At 41.0% G+C, this 21,811-nt stretch overlaps 2 protein-coding genes across 3 annotated transcripts in view; both read right to left on the bottom strand.

The window, feature by feature from the left end:
• Positions 1–8,382, bottom strand: part of srpx (sushi-repeat containing protein X-linked) — a 34,496-nt gene extending 26,114 nt beyond the window's left edge. The window contains exons 1-3 of one of the 2 annotated variants that reach the window (XM_008435166.3): positions 8,219–8,381; positions 2,583–2,639; positions 296–484 (exon numbers count right to left, since the gene is read on the bottom strand). In XM_008435166.3, coding sequence (XP_008433388.2) covers positions 296–484; positions 2,583–2,639; positions 8,219–8,279 — 307 coding nt within the window. In that variant the 5' untranslated portion in view covers positions 8,280–8,381. Of the gene's footprint in view, positions 1–295; positions 485–2,582; positions 2,640–8,218 lie in introns of both variants that reach the window. The other variant, XM_081602174.1, reaches the window with a different exon arrangement.
• Positions 8,383–9,613: 1,231 nt separating this feature from the next.
• rpgra (retinitis pigmentosa GTPase regulator a) lies at positions 9,614–21,714 on the bottom strand. Its single transcript, XM_081602089.1, has 13 exons — positions 21,372–21,714; positions 20,914–21,039; positions 20,687–20,779; positions 19,437–19,499; positions 19,145–19,303; positions 18,838–18,987; positions 18,591–18,749; positions 17,747–17,902; positions 17,303–17,427; positions 16,342–16,545; positions 15,563–16,052; positions 15,406–15,485; positions 9,614–13,891 (listed from the first exon to the last, which is right to left on the bottom strand). Exons 1-13 carry the CDS (start codon positions 21,400–21,402, stop codon positions 10,802–10,804), a joined length of 4,926 nt encoding a protein of 1,641 aa, XP_081458215.1. The 5' UTR covers positions 21,403–21,714; the 3' UTR covers positions 9,614–10,801.
• Between the last annotated feature and the right edge of the window lie 97 nt (positions 21,715–21,811).

Raw genomic sequence — 21,811 nt, 5'->3', positions numbered from 1 at the left:
TTGTCTTGGAGAGACATTTGCTCCTGATTAGGCGCTAAATAAACTGAACTGAAATGTTTAAAACATTCCTGCAGCAAACATTCCTGAGATAATGACGCTTTCTTCGGCGTTCGCTCTCTTCTAAACCCTCCAAGTTTACAACTAACATAACGTTTCCCATCAGAGCCGTAAAAACGTAACCATGTACCATCTGACCTGGAATTGTTTCTGGAATTGTTTCTTCACTGCCCTGAGATGACTTCATCAACTTCATTTTAAAAAAGATCAAAATGTGTGTGCAGACGTTGGCTCTCACCCCGACAAGCGTAGTTGGAGGACCAGTGCTTGCTGGCCATGCACACCACCTCCGTATTCTGGGATTCGTAACCCCTTTTGCAGCGGATTTTACACCTCGTCCCCATCACGTTCCTGTAGTGCTCTCCTCTGGGCGTGCGGCAGCTCGAGTCACCGTGCTTCAGCTTAATGGGCGCGCACCACGGGGTTCCTGGGAACAGGAAAAAATAAATAAAAAGATAAAAAGACAGGGCACTGGGTGCATCAAAGCAGGTACATGACTTGGCCTTTCAGCTGGAGAAGCTCAATAGGAAGCACTTACCTGCAGGCTGTGAAAGCTTAGAAAGAGTTTCTTTACCAAAGGAAAAGCAAAAAAGAGGAAAGCCACCTATCTGCATGAGCACAGGCAGATACGGTGGATTTCTCATTACCTTCTCTGTGACTTCCAATCATCCAAAGTGTCTCGGGAGAGGGATCAGAAGATAGCTTCACCCGAGGAAAAGATTTAATGATGTGTGAAGAGCTCTTACGGCTGTTAGAAAATAGCTGCATAAGTCTCTCTTTGTTAACACCACCGCTGAATTATAGGTATTCACACCTTTTCTACGCGATTTACAGCATTTCAATCTAATAGTTCGGAACTCAAATTAAAGTTGGTTTTTATTGCAGACCACATATTTATCATGAATCGGTGATTTTCATCTCAATTGTGAGACGAAGAGTATACGTTCAAACATCTAATGAGTCTCTTTCTGCTGGTCCATGTCTAGAAAACTGTTTAGAAGAAAAAAAAACTTCTTGTCTGTCGCCAAGATTTGGAGGGTCATGGCTTTTTTATTTCAATACAGGAAAAATAAACGTCTGCAGTTTATTTCCTGCTGGCTCAGGACAAACACACATATCAGCTCAGCTGGAGAGAAGAGAGGAGACAAAAGCTCGGGCTTAAGGCCATTTCTAATAAAAACGACGGTCCAGCCTGCTTTACTCTTACTCTGTGGATATGAGTGGTGATAGTGTTTCCACAGCCACTGAGCAAAAAGAAAACAATATTTAAACTTCAACATGAGGGGAGAGTTTTATTTGGCCCGAATGACCATAACGTCAAATCCAAAGTTTGAATGGCAAAGATGGTGGAAGCAAATGTTCATTTTGAAATAAAATGCTCCTCTTTGAATCCTGTGCTTTATTGTCTCCTAAATGTAACAACTCTTTTTAGCCTTTGTTGCAACAAGCTGTAACCAAAGGTTCGAGATAACTGAGATCAGTGTGGATGGATTTTATTTCAGATACGTTGGAAGGTTTTCAAACACATCGGCCTATTTAAGGTAATGCCACAGCATCTCAGACAAATTTAAGTCTAGACTTTGGCTAGGCCACTCTAAAACCTTGATTTGGACTTTAATATTCAGAAGTCTGTTTGCTGATGTGACTTTAATCACCATCTTGCTGCACTAACCAGTTTTGCGTGAGCCTAAGGTCACAAACTAATGCCTGATTCCCTGCTGGGAATCAGAAGACATGGTTCAATTAAAATACATTTCTTAAAATCAGAAATCAGCCTCAGTCCATCACAGCAGCACCATCTTTGACTATCAGCATGATGTTCTTTTCCATCAGGTTTTTTCTGTTCTTTGTTGTTGGTTTTAACCATGGATGCTGTTTTTGCTCAGTCCTTTCTTCTTGTTGAACTTTATTCACAGACTTTATTAGCTGATATAAGTCAGGCCTGCACTGTTTCAGATGTTGTGGAGGGGTGAGTGAGCCGTTTGACGTAGTTTTATACATCAAGAACTTCTTGGAAGATTCCTCACAGTCCCGTGTTTTCTCCATGTGAGGACAAAGGCTTTCATTGTGTTTGAAAATGCTTTTATAACCCTTTCCAGACTAAAAGATGGCAGTGATTTTGTTTCTAATCTGTCCTGACATTTCACTTGATTAGAGCACGATGCGTTTCTTTTTGACTCTGTGTATGCATGACAGCAGAACCTGCATGCTGTCATGCAGGTTCTGTGTGATTTCCTGATTCTCCTGGTTTGGCAGTGATCAGACATGGGTGTAAATTGAACCAAAAAATCTAATAATCAATTTTTTATTGTTGATCCAGCTTAATGTTGTCATTTTTGCTCATTTGTATGTGTCTTTGAATCTCCTTTTCACTATAGGTTTTAGAAAAATAACTGGGTAGGTATGTTTAAAGAGCACAACCTTTTGTAAAAATAAACAAAAAAATTTACTTGATCTCTGAGGCTCTGCTTATATTTCCACATGTATGCATTTTTTTGTTGTTGTTTTTTTGGAAGAATAGTCACCTTTATATCTACGAGAATACCAGTCCTCGTCGTCTCCGTAACCATAGTGCCCTGACCCTGAAAGTGAAAGAAAAAAAAAGAGAAAGCTACTACAAAGAACTGCTACAAAAAGAGCACAAGATCAGATGTTGAGCAATCCCTTAAAGCTTTTCCCTGGACTCATCAGGGAAATGTCTACTGCTGCTGCTGCTGCAAAGCAGACAAAACAAGCAGAGGAAATTTTGCTCAACTTTCCATTTTAATCAGACTGCAGGGGGGATCTTCTGGACACAAAAGCGCAAAGAGTGAATTTCCAAAAGATCTTGTTTTCTCTAATAAATAAAGATTTTTAGTGAAAATATTTATTCTGAAGCCCCCCTTGCTAGTCCTGATGCAAATGGGAAAAGTTCACACAACTGGAGTTGAAGTTGAAACCAGATGTTGACAGATGCTGTATGAAAGATACATCACCTTTTCTTTTCCTCACTGTCTAATATTAAATCAGAGTGAAAGGTTGTAGGTGAGTTTAAGATGTTCTAAATGCCAGAATCACAAAACATAGTCTATTTATTTTATCACTTTCTTCGAATTCAGAAGTTTTTAGACACTGTAGCAATACTGATGAGCATTTAGAAAAACCCACAAGTATAAGTCACTAGTTGGTTAATTGATAAAATGCCAACTAAGAGACATGGAGCCAACAAATCAAATTTACTGCTTTCTTCAGGAACATCTTGGAAAAAGTGAGCAAAACCTAATTCTTGCAGAAATATCCTGCAGCAAACAAAAATGGCAGAATCACTTTGTTTTGTGAGAGTTTTTTTGTCCTGCAGGAGAAACTGGTCCACTTTGTAAAACAGGTACTATTACGATGGAAGAACGTTAAGTAGAGATACTGAAGTGACATTTCAAGACATCAAGCAGAAAATAATATTTTCCACCAAACTGGTTCCAGTGCTTTACTGGTGCTCTGGCTGCATGTTCTTCAAAACACCTCCAAGTTCTCAGAGGCTTTATTTTGTTTCATTTTTGCTCCAAACAATGACCCAAAAACTTAAATGAGAATAACTCTGATCTTCCTTTAGCTCATTTTAAATCACCCTTCATGCAGGTTAGTATTTTTTACTGGAAGACCAATATTCCAGAAACATTTGTAAGAAGATTGTGAAAATTCTGAAAATTTAGAATGTCCTACAGTTTAAAAGAATATCGCTCAAAATGCAAAAGAAATGAATGCTAACTTCTGAATTTAAATAATGTTACAAATATATCTGAGACTGATTTAATTCATTATTCATTATTCTGGCATTTATCAAATAGAAAGAATTACCGTAATCCTACTTGACCTAAAGAAGGAAGAAATTATTCTGATTTAATATTGGACAATAAGAAAAAAACACTGTGTCTCTTTGCTACGTCAAAGAGACATAGCATATACAAGTAAATGTAAAGCATATACAAGTGTTAGATTTCAACTTCATACCTACCACAGACCGTTCTGAGTCACCTTCAACTGGGAACACAATCACTGAAAGGGAGCAACCGATAAAGACATTTCTCACGGCTGTTCGGCCACTGGAGCACACGTTTGAGAGGCAGCGGTGAAAGATAAGAGTGACAGGAAATGAGAGAGGAAAACTGTTTTCAGAAACAGCGGTTGGAGGGGCAGATGAAGGAAACATGAATAAGAAGATATTGGTACAGAAGGAGTTAAATTAGTGAGGTGGAGTGAAATGTAGAGTGAATATGGTCTCTGTGCTGCAGGACTCATAAGAGAGAAGTGTTCGGCCCCACTCTGCTTCCAGTCAGTGAGCTAATCTGCTTTCCTCCACCCGATTTCATGGCTTTTCTGTAAGTTTACCTGAGACCTCTCTGGGTCAAAATGCAGCCAATCACACAAGTTTGTATTTCCACCCATATTAGGACTTTGCCTTGATCCATTTTAGTAACTGTGCTTGTGCCTAGCTCAGATATTTTCCCTAACTCTAACCAGTACATTTCTAACCCCAACTTTAACCAAAACATAATCCGCACCGTTCACACTGGTGACTTTGGGCTCCATAAGGAGCAGTGGGTCCTCATAGTGTAGTACTTGCTGGAAACATGGGCCTGAAATGCTGTGACAGAAACACTCTCACACACTCTTTCCATGCTTTGAGGTTTTCATCGTGGCATGAACTACATGGTGAAAACCCAGTTACTGAGTCAGACTTGTAGCCGGCTAATGGGGAAACTACTGCAAAGTTTCTGCAACAAGGGAGAAATCCAGTTGTACAGTGGGTGGTGCAGCTGTGTGTTTGTGTGTGTTCGCCATTTAAATGAAAACCACTCAGAGCTGAAAGAGTCCAAACCGGATCTAATAATGATAAACATCAGTCGGTTTATTGTTCTCTAAACTAAACTACCTTCCTACGCTACATTTTCTGTATGCTTTAGTATCAAAACCACATAAAATATACATAAATGGTGTCTGTCAAATATAAATATGTTGTTGACATGAAGTCCTGACACCGAAAACACAATGTCAAAACTAATATTGCATCTATGAACTGATATGCTCCACTTAATACTGTCACTCATTGCTGAACTATACAAAAAAAAAACAAGAATAAATCGTTTTTTTATATATACATATTTTCACTTTGAGTATTTTGCAGCAAAAAATTTGAGAAAGCGAGAACCATCAGTCGGAGCTGGACAGTCATTGGATGAGGAGAATGGCTCATCCTGGAAGGGTTGCAAGTCCAACACATGGAAACACAACCAGTCTCACGCACGTAGACGTGACGTGAACCCATTTTCCTGTTTCCACTCGAGTCCATTCTGCACCGAGTCTTATTGCTATTCGCACTCTCTCCAACAGGTGGCGTGGGTTTGCCTGTGTTTGGTTCTGCGCTGACACAGCAACCAACAAACCATAGATTAAGTCCAGTTGATCCCGTTCCTGCTTGTCCATAAATAGTTTCTACATTCTAATGAATTCAAGGCAAGTACGAGCAATTTGAGACTCCTCTTCATTCGTAGATTGTGAATCTGACAGGATGATGAAGAAGAAATGAGCTGCCAGCATCCGTCTCTCCTACATCAAAGGAGTTGTTAGCGCAGTCTCTGCCAAACCTTTTTAGTGCGCTGGAGCAGAAGGAGCTTTTTTCTCCCCATCCTCCTGAAGTGACCACAGTTAAAATAACAGAGCCCGATTTTCCAATTAGCTGCTCTTGTGGGGCTTTTAATGCGAACCATCAAGCTCTTTAAGACGTTGGAAAGAGTTTGTTCTGGTTACATGTTTAAGCATGTAACCAGAACCAGAAGGTGCCAAATCCAACGTGGTAATTGGTACCTAAATTAGCATGCCGTTTATCCAGTCTTTTTTTTTCCTCCACTAACAATTTGTCAGCCTGGTTTTATAGAGGTGGGGTGAATACTTTTTGCTCCGTCTGCAAAATACTTAGAGCCCATTTTCACACGGATTTGCTTTGTTCCTTAAATGTCTTGTGATACTGAAGGATGGCGCTTGTTCATTATGCTCTTAAGAAACGTGGGAAGTCGTCACAGAACAGCTGTTGTTTTTAATGAGATTCAATTACACACTGTATTTACTAATTACACCAATGAAGTGAATTGATTTGGTTGCACTGGGTTTATTTTTGGAAACAAAGTAAAGAGGGCAGGATGCAAATGCAAAATGTCAGATTTTATTTGTACAAAAATAAATGAAATCAACCCGGTGTCTTTTTCTTCCACTTCATAACAATGCATTTTGTGTTGGTGCATTGAAAAAAACGTCCATTACATGACATGAATTTGTAACATCAATAGTTAATGAGGTGGGAAATTGCAATTGCAGTGCCAGCAACAAAATTACTAAGATGTATGAAGAAGAATTTTTTGTTATTTTTGCTGCTCAATAATAAACAAAACACCAAATATTTTAATAAAAGAAACAAGGTATTTTTTAAAGGTATAACATGTCATGCACTTCAATCATTCTGTGGGTTGATTGTTCTGAATTTTCTTCTATTTTCCTTCATTTCACATCATGAACATGATTCAGTCTTTCTTTAAAGGCTCTTGCTTCACTGAGCCAACTTTTATGATGGATGCTCCAAAGTCTGCCTTTGAGGGTTTGCCTGTCCATATATGTCATGAAAACAGCAAAACTCCATTAACAATATTCCATTGGCTTCTTTGCTGCCCAAACAAACTGCAATAATCATTCAATAATACCTTGGGGTCGCTGAAATTTTTCTTTAAGCATTTTTTGCGGGACAATATACCTAAATGAAGTCAGCATTGCAATACTAGAACTCTGTGCAGGAGCGCAGTTGCAGCGGACTGCAATATTTGCGAGGGTATACTGTGTATTTCAAATGTCATGCAAGCAGATTGTGCATATTTGGCTCGCTGATTGAACTCTCCCTGCCCACAAGGCAAAGAAAGAAAATATGGGTAGATCTTGATTGATTTCCTTATGTATCATTTTTCCTTCCACTTCCCAGCTGTGCACTATTTTTCTGTAGCTCTACCAAGCAGAACCTCCCCCCCCAAAAAAAATAAATGAAAGTTTGAGAAAACATTGTCGTCGTAAAAGAGCAAGAAGCATTTGTTAAGAAAATCTCTACATCCCAGCCTGTGTACTCAGGCGGCCACAAGCTGCTAATGAAAGACATAACTTACCACCAACACAAACCCTGACTGCCCCCTGTAAAATAAACCCCTCATTAATCCAAACACACGTTTACACAAGTACAGAATGGAGTCCCAGCAACCAGATGAGCAGTTTTTAACTCTGTCGGGGTGTCTTCATGTTGCAACCTGTATGATCTGACAGTGGTGGTGGTGAGCTGTTTTCCAACCATCTACAAGTTCATAGCCACTGCTGCTGCTGCTCACGTCCACGCACACACACACACACCCACACACAAACACACACACACACACACACACGCACACACACACACACACTTAACTCCTTTCATACATGAACTCTGGAGTGACTTCATTTGCTGCAGGCTCCACCATTTGTCTATCTGGAAAGCTTGTATGCTTTCCTATGTTTGATGCATGAATCATGTAATTATGTTTTATGCTTAAATGATAAAAAGATGCTCAGGCGTGACAAAAAGAGATAGGAAAAGCTAATTAGCAGAAGTGCGAGCCGTCTAATTACTGCTGCAGAGAAATGCTAAGACTAATGAGGCTTTCCAAGAGAAAAATACTTGTTCTATAAAAAGTTGCACGAGAATGTATGCGGAAATGTTATTTGTTTTAATTAGAAATCGCTTTCTTACTGTCTCTGATTTAAAAAAAAAAGTGTGAACAGTGGGAATATAAAGGCTGAAAGAGTGGAGCCACAGACCTGAGCTCCACTCAGAAACGTCCCCCAGATGCAAACTGCACTCCCCCCCGCTTTCCACCCCCAGCTTCCACGTAAACACACCCGCGGTTCACCAAACTCAGACCCCCGATCACACGGCCGCAAAAAGCCCCCCACAATCTGTCCAGCTCTGAGCCAAAGCTATACCGGTGCTTCACTTTTTCCCCTCCAGGCAGTGAAGAGATAAGCTAGTGGGTCATTTGTGGATCATTCTTCCTCCCTCTCTATCTTTCTCTCTGTCTCTCTCTCAACGGGGTTTGTGAAACGTTGAGTCAGCTCTTACCTTCATATCCGGAGCAGAGACAGAACTGGACGAGCAGGAGAGCCAGTGGCCACAGCTCCATGTCAGGACGGGCGAGTTTTAACGTGCAGGCAGGAGGAGGACAGCTTGCAAGGAAAACTCTCAGCGCATTCCTGCTTTTTTCCAAAGAGCCCGCCTCTTGCTCCAGAAACAAGGGAGGATTCTCTTTAAAGCAGGCAGGGCATCCACCGGCGTTGAGTCAGGGGCCAGGGGTAAAGACCGGGGGGTCGGGGGAGGGGGGGCCGGGGGGGGGGGTATCTGAGAGAGCCAGGGCCTGACGTGAACAACCACACATTCAGCTGCAATGCAGCAGTAAAGCTAGAGTCTAAACACAGAAACAAGTTTAGCATTATGACTGTTAAAACAAAAACTAGATTATTACGTTCAAAAAATATGGATTTTTTTTTCTTAATCAGTCAAACCCAAAAGTATTCATACCCCTGGCAGATTTAGATTTAGCCATTCAACAAAGAAGATGATTTCTGATAGGAAGAGACAGACGTCCCTCAGAGGAAAAATAAAAACTCAATTTTTAATGGCTGAACAGCTTTTTGAACATTTCCACAGGTATTCGGGCAGTTTATGCTTACACAAGGAGAACTCCTTGTGGCTGACAGGCCACCTTGTCATCATCCTAAACTCTTTTCTTCCTTCACAGACGGACAAGTCTGGACTCCAAAATGTTAACATTACTTCCAGTCAAAATTATATTTGACCTCCACAATTTTTGTTGGGAAAATTGCAATTTAAAAAGGAGCACAACATGCATTTTTGGTCAGCTTTAACATGTCTGGTGTTATGTACAAAATCCCTGCTTGCTAATAACATCATGTGCTTCATGTCCACACCTGAGATACGTCTTGGTCACAAACAGTAGGGGAAAGTTAACTTACAAAAATCTGCAAAATTATTAGTATGTCATGTTTAAATAACACAGTGAAGACTACTTTAGGCCTAAGAATACAAATAATTTGTGACAAAAGACGGATCCATTTCAGCTTCTTTTTAGTTTCAGACTCAGTGCTTTGCAAAAATATCACATTCAATGTCAGTTACATTATGTCACAGTACATGCAAAACTTAAGTGCATTTTATTGATAATTATCACATTTATGAGGTTGTTATTCTGAGTCAAGTTGATCTTTTTTGTTTCTATCAAGGCGTGTGCAGCCGATTTATTTTATTTTTTTTTTACAAATTCGCCTTCTCTGAAGATCCTTCTTTCACTGCATTTTCTTTACCTGCCTGCTTCCTGAGCTTCAGGCAGCGTTCGACAATAGGAACATGGCTAATCATGCAGGGAAAGTGAAGTGACTCACTAAAATAACTTTACATCAAGCAGACGGAAACGGAAGGAGTACACAAGAAGCAATCAAGCAAGAGAAAACAACTTTACTGTTCTTTTACAGAAATGAGCCTGTAAGCTTTATTATGAACACACAGCTCTGATTTGTTTTCTTACACCATTCTTTAGTATAGATGCTCTACTATAACTGAGCTGAAATAGCAAGCAGTAAAAGCAGCAAATAAAATAGAAAAGGTGGAGATCGTAGCAGCACAAAATTGGAACAATACCAGTGTTTCATATGTCAAATGTTTTTGATTTAGAAATAAAGTAACTTTCACTTTAATTTCATAACCTGAAATTACTTCAGCTGCACTTACTGCGACATCTTGCAGTGAATTAAGTTTGAGACAATCCCACATTAAAAAGCACTGTGCTGACGACAGCATCAACTATTTATCACAAGTGCATCTTAATAAATTAAGTTTATTTAAAAAGTACATTTACTTCAGTAATACAATTTAAAAAGTGAAATTCAAGTATATTATGGATTCATAACACAAAGTCATTTTAAGAATTCACTTCTTAAAGTTGAGGATTAACCCAAAGCCCAAAATTCACTTTCTTGGAATGGTACATAAAAACAAAAGAGTTTTGATTTAGAAATAAAATATATTCTAATAAATATTAGTATATTGTAATATCTGTTCATATAGTATATATAATAATCTTCAAGCATAAGCATGGAAAGTTATGTGGAAGGAAAATCTGATCAATTATCATTAAAATTTCCAGAAATAAAGGTTAATGTGTAATGAATTTATGTTTTATGTGTTTTGCCCTTTGAATCAAATTGCTGAAATACGTTGACTTTTCTATGATATTGTGATTTATTGAGAGAAAACTTAAGCGACGCACTACAGCCAGGCACATTCTGATGTATTGCTTGATTTTACTGCTTTCCTGGTTGTGTGTCATGTAGTGTAACACCAGCAACTGCAACTGATTGAGTTTGACTCGCAGTGAGGGTAACAATACATTTGCGCATTATTAAAGTGCAATAATACCGACGTCCAGCAGGAGGCAGTAACAGAACATGTTCAAAAAGTATCAACTTTCTTCACTAGAAAAAAACAACAAAACTATTTCCTGTCTCTGTTCTGGAAAGTGAAAGTCCAAGATGGCCACAGACGAGTGTCCACCTTAAGGCATGGAAGCCCCAGTTCAGAAACCAGTATGCATCGCCATGGCAACAGTGTGTGTAGATGAGGCAGTAGGAGTCACTGCAGGTCCAGGTACTGAGGCAGAACGTCGTTCCAGAACTGCTTGGATTCTTCTGGTTTCTTCTCCTCTGCGTCTCTCTGTTTGCTCCTCGGAGCGGGTCTGGGAGCTTCTCTCCGTTTCCCTAAAGGAGAAGAAGAAGAAGAAGACGGTGGCTCCGCTCCCTTTGAGCCTGTTGATTTCTCTCTCTTCTTCTGTTTCTTTGCTGTCTCTTGCACTTCTTCCTCCTCTTCTTCTTCCTCCTCTTCTTCTTCTTCTTCCTCCTCTTCTTCTTCTTCTTCCTCTTTTTCCACATCTTCCATTTGATCTTCTTCCTCCTCCTCTTCCTCTTCTACTTCACCTTTCTCCATTCGTTCTTCCTCCTCTTCTTCCTCCTCCTCTTCCACTTCATCTTTCTCCGTTTGTTCTTCCTCCTCTTCTTCCTCATCTTCTTCCATTTGTTCTTCTTCCTCCTCCTCTTCTACTTCACTTTTCTCCATTTGTTCCTCTTCTTCCTCCTCTTCTTCCTCTTCGTCCTCACCTTTCCCCTCTTGTTCTTCTTCCTCTTCCTCCTCTTCTTGTTCATTTTGTTCTTGATTTCCATCTTCTTCTTCTTCCTCCTCCTCCTCCTCTTCTTCCTCTTCATCTGCTTCTTCTTCCTCCTCCTCATCTACTTCTTCCTCTTCCTCACTCTCCTTTCCTTTTTCCTCTCTTACTTTTTCTTCTTCTTCATGGTCATCTTCACTTTCTTCCTCTTCCTCAGAAGCAGAGATACTTTCCTCTTTGCTTTGCTCTTCCTCCTCGCTTTTGCTCTCTTCATCCATTCCTTCATCTTCCTCATTCCCTGTGCTCCCCTGTTCTTCTTCCTCATTTTCATCCTCTGTGTTCTCCCCTTCTCCTTCGTCCTCATCCTCTGTAGCCTCCTGTTCAGCTTCTTCATCACTTGAAGAAAGCTCTCCTTCCTCTTCCTCACTGTCTTCTTCCCCCTCTCCTCCGCTCTCCTCTTTCTCAGTTTCCTGCTCTTCATCAGACTGCCTCGGTTCCTCGCTTTCTTCTTCCTCAGACACCGTCGTGTCACTTCCCTCCCCGCCCTCCTCTTCCTCCTCTTCACTCTCACTATGCTCTCTCTCGGATCCTTCACCGCTTCTGTCTTCTTCATCCTCACTTACCTCACTGTCTTCCTCTCCTTTGCTCTCATCGTCACTTAGCTCTTCACTTCCACCTTCGTCCTCCTCGGCTGCCTCACTCGCCTCGGAGTGACTCACTCCTTCACCCGTTTCCATGCCGCTCTCTTCTTCCTCACTCTCGGCATCCTTTGTGTCACTTTTGTTACTTTCTTCACCTTCCTCCTGAACGCTGGAGCTTGTTTTCCCCTCGCTCTCCTCTCCTCCTGACTCACTGTCTCGCTCGTCATCATCGTCTCCAGGTTCACTCTCCCCTGCAGCCTCGCTGCTTTCTCCTTCCTCGTCCTCGTTTTTGCTTTCCACGTCACTTCCCAACGCTTCATCATCCTCTTTATGCTCTTCATCACCGGCGTTTGTTTCAGTCATCCTGGAATCATCTTCCTCTTCAGAGCTTCCCTCGTCTCCTTGATTTTCAAAAGTTTCCTCCTTCCTGATCTGCTCAGCCGGTTCCTGCTTTGATGGATCCTCGAATTCCTCCTCATGTGCTTCGTTTCCTAAATCCGATAAGATGCTCATTTGAGCGTCCTTCTGCGTGCTGTCGTCCCTTTCCTCTGAATCAGAATGCAACGTCGCAGAGAAGGACGGGCGCATAGTTGCGCTCTGTTTGACTTTCGGTGTTTCAGGTTCCGGAGAGGCATCTCTGCTGCTGTCGGCCCGGAAAGCCTCCACACGAGTCACGGCCTCGCTCAGGAGGCCGACAGCTGCGCCTGCGACCCCCGCAGCGGGCAGAAGAAATGCCGCGTCGCTCAAAATCTCTCCCCACGTCTGTTTTCCTTCCTGCAGGTCTTTGTTCTCTTTCCTTTGCGTTTCAGGTGGAAGTGTTTCCACGGCAGGACGGTCGGAGGACTGCAAGGATTTAGCTCTGCTGACGGAAAGCGCCCTGGTTCTCGTGGGGCTTTGTGAGGAAACTGCGCTGCTCGAGACTTCAGAAGAGTCTTCGTGATGTGAAGAGATCTGGCTTGGAGCCTCGGTGGTTTTAATCCCGGGTTTGGCTTTGCCGTTACGTCCCGAGCCAACATCAGCACCGTCTTCTTTCCCTCTTTTTCTCGGTTTAACTTTAGGTTCTTCTTCATTCTTTTTCTTCTTCTCTTGAAGTAAATTCAGTTTTTCTGACCTTCTGCCTTCAGTTTCACCCGTCGTGTGTTTTGCATGCATTAACCCATCCTTGTCACCTTTTTTGATGCTTTTACTTTCAGCAGAAGGTTTTTCTGTTTGCTTGCTTTGAGTTTTGTCTGGTTTGGGTTTAGCCACCTTCACAGGTGTCGATTTCACACTTAAACCCTCAGCCTGTGGAGGCTTAGTAATTTCTGCAGCTTCATGTTTCTGTGATTTTGAAGGCACTGCTGGGTTTTGAATATTTCTCGATGTGCGTTCGACCTTTTTCTTTGTCGGAGTGGACTTGAGTCGCTTTTTGTCCTGCTGCTTCTTCACTTCGGTGGATTTTAGATCAGTGCTTTTATTCTGGATCACGGCGTCATCCTTCGAGAGGTTTTCAGTGGTTATTTCCTTATTATCTGTAACCTTTAGAGTTGAGCTTATCTTGTCTGAAGAAGACGATATGTTCCTTCTTTTTGGAGTCACTTGATCTTTTTCACCTTTTTCACTTACTCTGGTCATCGTTGTCGTCGTAGGCTGTTGTGTTGTTGCACTTTTCCTGTCACGTTTTGTCGATTTTATCTTATAGAGCTTGCTTTGGCCGTCTTTTACTTCTGGAGGTTTTGTTTTGCTGTTGTTAATGTTCTCACGGTCTTGAGATGTGACTCGTGCATTTTTCTTTCTGCTTTTCAGTGACAACTCTTCTTCCTTTCCGGCGCTGGAGCCTGTCAGAAGCTCTGCTTTGAGGCCTTTGGGCGCGCTTCTGCCACTCTTCTGGTCTCCATGAGCCTCGAGCTCTTTGGCAAGTTGAACTCTCCCGGTTCTGGTTTCCTAAAAGACAGCATTGAATTTTTTTTAAATTTAGATTGTAAAAATGTGTAAACAGGAAGGACAAAGGAGATTCCCAACACAAACCTGAGCTACAAATGTTGGTATTAACGACGGAGTTAAACAGTTTAATAATTTTTATATAACCTTCCATAAATCAATGCATAAAATATTATAATTATAGATACATTGTTTAAAAAACACATTAAATTGCTTCGGTGTATTTTAAGAATAAGTTCAAAGAAACTTTAAAATAAATAAACAAACTGCAGCTCTCCCTAGATGGGTTATAAGATGACGTGATGCGTAATTTTCATATTCATGCAAATTGTCTGTTTAAAAACTAGTATACATTTTTATTTTAAGCAGCTAACAATGTTTTTACTACAACAGTGCAAAACCCCTCGGTTTAGATTCTCACTTTTATAGCCAAAACTATAAAAATATCCTGAAGCTTGACATGTAAAATAGTATTTTACCACCAAAAATAAGATATTTGGTGCGAATATCAGGTCCTGTTAGGTCTTTTCCAGTATTTTATTTCCTATTTTTTAAGGCATGACTTACACTGTTCGTCTGCTCAGGGTGCTGCCAGTAATAATTACAGGACAAACATCAAGTAAAAAATAAAATAAAATAAAAAAGAAGAAGTCAAATTCATAGGAAATCTTTGACAGACCTTCTAAAAATACCAGGCAAACTACAAATGTCAAGGCGACTGGTAAAGATTACAAGAAAGTCAAGGTCACTGGAAGCAAAATGCAAAAAGGTTATCCATAGCGTAACATTTTGTGACTTTCAGACTCCATTTGGCTTATAATCCACTAAATCAAACGCTCATGTACAAGAGCAAACACGTCTGTCGCCGCTGCACATTCACACCCTCCATGTGAGACAGGACTGGGCCACTGGACGCCACATGTTGGACAAACCTGCTGCACACAACAACAACGCAAGAGACTCTGTCACTGCTTGCTTCAACGCTGGCTGTGGAAACAATGATGAGATGTGGCAAGGTTGCTGCCAGCTTTTCAGAAACACTGTGTGTGTGCGTGTGTGTGTGTGTGTGTGTGTGTGTGTGTGTGTGTGTGTGTGTGTGTGTGTGTGTGTGTGTGTGTGTGTGTGCATTCCTGAGTCTGAGTAAACATACTCTGAAAAGCTTAATTAATGCTGAAAACTGAGAAATTACAATTTAATTTAACATTTCACTTCAGTTTTAAACCCAGTGGGAAACTGCTGTGGACCATGTGCTTTCCAGAACACACAAACACACACACGCGCCTACACACACGTATACAGTATATATATGCTGAGGTATGCAGGTTTCCTGGAAAAGTCGGCGAGCGTTCAACTCTTCTGCTTCCTGCCCCGAAGTGCTTATAATTTAGAGCTGAAAGAAGAAACCAGGAGTGGATAACGACGCTCAGCAGAGTGAGTTTTAATGACTCCGTGCTACATCCACCTCCTCCATCAAACATCACACCCTTGCATAAGCTAATAAAAACCTCTCCTCTCACCATATATGGCAAAAAATCCACATGGTTTCTCTCATCTTCCACATCTTGGGAGATTAGCCGTCTCCTTCTAGCTTCTCCCTCTGAAACAAGAAGAAGGGACTTTATTGACTGCAGATAATTTAGTTACTTGCTTGGCAAATGTATTTGTTCAAAATACCTGTTTGTGGTCCCTTCTGGTCCAGGTTATTATCAGAAACACGGATGAGGGGTCTGTTAGGACTGCAGGGTTTGTTGGGTGGGAAAGCATCATAATCATTTAAGGCTCTGCGTGCTGCGCTCCTCACAGCCTCTTCAGAACAGGCAGGACTCCCTGAGTTGTGATTAGCTCTAGACGTGGATGAAGATACAGAAGAAGGCAGCCTTTTGGATTTGGACCTGGAGGAGACGGCGGTGGAGGCTTTACTCCGACATGAGAGAGATGATTGTGAACGTGGGCTTGGCGCCTTGGAGGACACGGACTGAGATCTGGGGGATAAAAGCGGGCTTGCTGGCGCCGCTTTGGGGGAGGACGTGGGGGTGGGAGCGTCCTTTGGAAGCCGCTTCAGGTTTGGGATATTTCTGGATGTCTGCCAGGAGGTGCTGAGGAAGCCAGAATTAGGACGAGGTTGGGTCTGAGGCAACTCTCCAAACAGCTCCACAAAGCTCTTCTGAAAAAGCAAAAAGAATCTCAGAGTTAAAGGTTTGAAACTCATCTCTGCAGCCTCCACACAGCACAGCAGAGTCGGAAAATCTGTGTCACACCGCTCCCTGCTGGAGCTAAACTGGGACTGCAACCAAACGAGAAATATTTGTGGCACTACTATTGTTGATTTTTTATGTTATTTTAGCAGGAACATGCAGTCGTTGCAGAAGACTTTTATTTTTACAGACGTGTTTCTGGACATCCCACATGATTGTGTTGTTTAAAATGAAAACTGTGTGGTTTTAGGCTCTCACTTTTTTTCTGTGGCGAGCCCGAGCGGCCAGCGCTGAGAGCGGGACGACTGGGTCCGTCGGAGAGTCTTTGAAGAGGTTTTCAAGGTCGTCTGACTCCCAGAAGAAGTCTGTAATTGCAGCATCCTTCTGTGACTCTCCACCCTGACTGTGTGCTGCTGGTCTGGGGACAGCCAGAACCAGAGTGTGGTGACCACCGCAGGACACCTAAATGTATGAAAGACACAGTGGCACCACTGATTATTGTGCATTCACTTGCAGGGTTGAAATTGTACATTTTGGGATTTATTGTCTTATTTATTGTGTTAGCCTTTAACTTTTTCACACTTTGTCACCTTATAACCACATACTTTTGTGATATGGGTTTTTCTTTTTAGGGCAAAGCATCTGTGAATATCAATCAATCTCAAGTCTTTCCACTGATTCTCAGACTTTGACTGGGCCGTTTTACTGGTTGGTTTTACTGCATTGTAGATCTTAACTTTAGATATCTATTTCTATATTTTAACTCTGCTTCAAACTTTCCCCACTGTGTTCCTTGGTCTTCATGATGCTGTTTGTTTAATGTTCATATCATCCACAGAACAAATGGATTTATACTTTTTATACTTTTTTGTATGCAATTGAGTGCCTTGGGGTTTTATTTTAGAGGCATCAGTTTTAAAAGTGTTGTATAAACAGAGAGACTATGCATAATTTTACTTATTAAAAGTCTTTTTAACCCATTGATGACTTTCTTTCCACTTCACAATCATGTACTATTCTTTTTGCTTTGGATAGTTACAAAAAAAAACAAGAAATTATGGCAGGGATGTGGCTAGAACCTGAGAAAGTGTGAAAAAAATAAGTGCACAAGGTGAGAATATGTTTTCGGGATACTAAAACAAATAATTATAATAATAATTCTGACTTTTTAAAAGTGTTTTTCCATTGATATTTTCAGTTTGCGAGACTCCTAACTTACCGACTGCACGCTGTACTTCAGGAAACGGGTGCACAGAGTTGGGCTGAACTGGTTGATGAAGTTCTCCTGCTGCAACCCCAGTTTTCCAAAACGGCCATCACCAAATGTGTAGAGCAGTCCAGCATCTGGAGAGGAGATAGGCAAATTTGCATTATTTGACAATAAAATAACACAAGGCCGACATTTGAGGTCATTTATGTTGTTTCTCCTGTCAAAACGAGTACCAAGAGTGAAGGCGACACCAAAGTGAATTTTATTTTTTTTGTCATTTTGCAATAACTTTACAATAACACGCTGACTGCTCACAACCCCTCCACATAACTCTGCTTCAAAACATCCGATCATATCGCTCCTGCCGTTCGCAGCACATCAAATATGCATGCGGAGCTGCAAGAGTGAAACGGGAATAGCATTTTCGAACGGCAAGAGTGATAGCTGGTTTACTTGTAATCACGGCAGTGTGGTTTTCCCCGCAGGCGACGCGTCTGGCGCTGCTGTTGCGGAAGCGCTCCAGCGGTTTTGGCAAATGAAGTTCGAACTCAAAAGTCCCGTGGCCCAGCTGACCGTACTGACCTCTGCCAAACGTGTACACGTCCTCCTCTGGCTCAGGAAGACAAACATGGCAACACAAGAGAAGAGAAATGTAACCAGTTGCAATTCATGGTCAATTTACTTGTCTGCTGTATGAAAGTATAAATCAGGAGTGTTTGAACTCGATTTGCCGGTTCACTGATTCTCATTTCAGAACGATAATTGAACTTTTCGTTCAGTGAGATGAATTAAAAATAGTGAGCAAAGTTTAAGTGATATTTGCCAGCAGTGTTTCAAACCATCGCTTTATTAATTCAGAACAGGATGATTCAGAGAAACAGAGACATTCTTAAAGTATATTTGATAATTTATTTATTCATGATGACATGATGAAATAATTGCAACTTGACTGACCAACCGATCAATTGATATATAGAGGTACCAAGAACATGCCTTTTAACAGTGTTCTATGTTGTTTTATGTGATTTCTCCATAAAATTGCAACAAAAATTAAACATATATTGCAAGGAACATATTAACATATTACTGTTAGTAACACTAGTCCCTTTTTAAACCAATTTTCCACAAATCTGAAATGTTTACATGCATTTTAAACCACCGGCAAGACAGAATTGTAATTTTTTTTTTATTTAACCATAAACATTTAACTTTACATGAGGCCCTATTAAAACTAGAGGAGTTATCAAATTGTAGAGGGAAAGAGATTTTAACTTTTCAGTTTATCCTGTCAACACACCTGTTAGTGCCACAGTGTGCTCCCCTCCACAGCACACCTGAATGACACTTCCCATAATGCCTTGCACTTGCTGGGGGACTCTGTGATTAGCCAGCTGCCCCACCTGGAGCCCGAGTCGTCCATTTGCGCTTTCACCAAAGGTGTAAAGTCCACCGTGCGCTGAAACAAAATTATTGATGGATAAAGCGATAAGAGTCTGGTCCAACTGGGTCAGAGCGGGTCTGGGTTTGGTACAGCAGCGCCGTACCTGTCACAAACGCTGAGTGGCGATGCCCGCAGGACACCCACATCACCGCCTGCCCCACATTCAGCTCTCTAGGTTCTGCTGCAAAAGCCTTGTCCCCTAAACCGATTTGACCCACGGAGTTGTCTCCCCACATGAACAGCCTCCCTTCCTCTGCACACACGCACGCACGCACCACACACACACACACACACACACACACACACACACACACACACACACACATACACAGAGTGGAGCCAATCAAGCTCAACATCAGCCTACAAATGGTTTCCTTTGATTATTATTATTTTTTTACAACTAATCAGACCTGTTAAGGCAGCTGAAGTGCCGCTGCCAGCAGCGAGCATTTTGACCGCTGCCGCCTCACAAAACGGACGCAGCAGCTGAAAGGATTTCGTGTTCTTGTTGTGGCCCAAGCCGAGCTGTCCCTTCTGGTTCCTGCCAGCCCCACAGATGCAGTGCTGAACTGGAACAAAAAAAAAAAAAAAATACAAAACAAGATCCGGTTCAAAAACAAGACATGTTAGGAACTAAATACTTGGTTTTAATGCAGAAATCTGACAAATCGACGTTTGAGATTGTTTTGTTTTGCATCTTACGTGTGCAGACAAGTGTGTGATCTCTCCCACAGGCCACAAGCTTCACCTTTTCAGGCTTCAAGGCTGAGAAGTAAACAGCCTGTTATACAAGTCTAACAAGGACAAAGTGCTTTACATTTGAATGTTTAAGATGTCATGACTGTATGATTGAAATGTCCACAGATAAAAGAAGGATTATTGGCATATTCATGTTTTCTGAAATGTCATTAAACCAAGCAATAAAGCTTTAGTCCTGAGATAATGTGCTACATTTACAGAGCCTCGAGCTCGTCTTACATCTTGAACTTTTTTGCACTTTTTTCCATCACAAGTAGATTTATTTTCTGCTTGTCACAGTTAAATGTCTCAGATCAAACCTCATTACACATATCATGTAAATACAATCAAAATATACTTTTCAAATGATAATTTCATTTAGTAAGGCAATAAAGTTATGTGGAATAAGTAATCAAGCATTAGTAATAAGTACCACTTGGTATTTTATTTCTCTTTGGAGGAATTTGGGCCCACTCTTCTTCTCAGATTCATCTTAGCTACATTGGATGATTTCAGAGAACACGGTTAAGGTTGTGCCACAACAAATCAATTAGATTTATATCTGTACTTTGACTAGGTTGCTACTAAACCTGCATTTTAAAAAAATAATTGATCATTGGGAGACATGTTGGCATGCTCTGGATCATTGACCGGCTGAATAAGTTCAGTCGGCTTAATGGTTGTGAATTGCTGGCCGACGTTCTTTATGATTTTCATGGTGAAAGAAATTGTGGAACTGTATTAAGTTTTTCAGGTCCTAATGTAGAAAAACGTCCCCAAACCATCACTTAATCAAAATGCTTGGCTAAAATGTTGTGTTGGTTTTAGGTGAGATGTATCATGAGACACAACTTCAAAAAAAAAAAAAAAAAACGAAACTTCTCCTCCTCAGTCCACAGAATAGTGTCACAAAATATCATCAACAATGGTGTTGACCTTGAGACTCTCATGGACAATCTATTTGTGTTTTATTAAATTTTGTTTGATTATCTGAAACATTTAAGCATGACAATAAAGTAAGTAAGATGAAACCTGTAAGCATGCATTTCTAGTTGTATGTTTAGGTGGGTTTTTCAGATTTTTTTTTTCCTAAAACACAATTATGTATTCATTATATGTTACCATATATAAGATCCCCCAAAATACAAAATATATATTCGTGCAAGACACTATGTTAGTAATGAAAACTTACTACAGTTGGTCTATGTGGATACCTTTCACAGAGGTTGGTTTATTGGCATCTGGTTTTATCTTCAGTCCCAGTTGGCCACCAGTATTACCACCAAACATGAGCAACGTCCCATTTTCTGCAGAATTATAACAAAAGTCTGCTTTTATTTACTTTTTTTTCCCAGCAAAAAAAATAAATAAAAAATCTGACTAAGTGGATAGTCAGAAATCCACCTCTGACTGAAATGTTTGTATGTGTGTGAGTGTGTACCTGTGATCACAGCACTGTGCTCTTTGCCACAGCGTATCTCCACCGGGCGGTCATTTTTCAACCAGAACTGACTGGGGACATCCTCAGCAAAGCTGCTCTTCCCAAATGTGAAGATGGCTCCTGTTTCTGAGGGGTGGGAGGGGAGGAGGGTGGTAAAAAAAAAAAAAAAAAAAAAAAAAAAAAAGAGTCTGTGTGAGTCACCTCTCTGCTGCTGCCCTGACAAGAACAGTGCTTCAAATCTAAGCAGGTCAGCAAGTTGCCGCAGTTGTCTAAGTTAACACCGGCCAAATCCCAGCACAAGCTGCTGTCAACTCTCAGGAGATTTAAGCAGCAGCGGACAGAAATAGCAACAGGTTTACAAGGTTTGCACGGTAGAAATGACGAAACTGACACTTTAAGGAGTAGAGGATGTCTGCTCCTACATGTATATTATTCTAACTAGGCTTGGTGCCTCTCACCGGGTATGTCTGCATCGGTCCGGCCAGGCATCTCCTCCCTTCTCCCCGGTCTGCAGCTCTGTGCGGACTGCTGCTGTAGATCAGGGAGAGCTCAGACTGGACTAAGCTGGACTCGTGCGACCCATGGATCTGACATAGATAAATAAACGACTGTATGGCTTACAAAACATAATAATAAAGAACCTTAAAATAAAATTAAACTAATTCAGAGGCTTACAGTATTTTTTTAATCTTGAGAAAGGAAAAGTTAAAAAGGTATTTTTTACTTCCTACGGTTGTATTTGGGGGGAGGGTGGAGCTCGTTTTCAACGCTTAAAATTTTAAGGTTTTTATTTGTGAAACCTACGAACTTACTCAAAGTAACATAAAGAGGGTTGAAAATGATAAAAAAAAAAAAAAAAACCTCTGATATTAAGCATTTTTTTTCTCTCTCTCCGTTG

This window comes from Poecilia reticulata, chromosome 2, assembly GCF_904066995.2.
Source record: "Poecilia reticulata chromosome 2, P_reticulata-male-v2, whole genome shotgun sequence".
NCBI classification, from domain to species: domain Eukaryota; kingdom Metazoa; phylum Chordata; class Actinopteri; order Cyprinodontiformes; family Poeciliidae; genus Poecilia; species Poecilia reticulata.
This window is presented reverse-complemented; position numbering and strand designations above follow the sequence as displayed.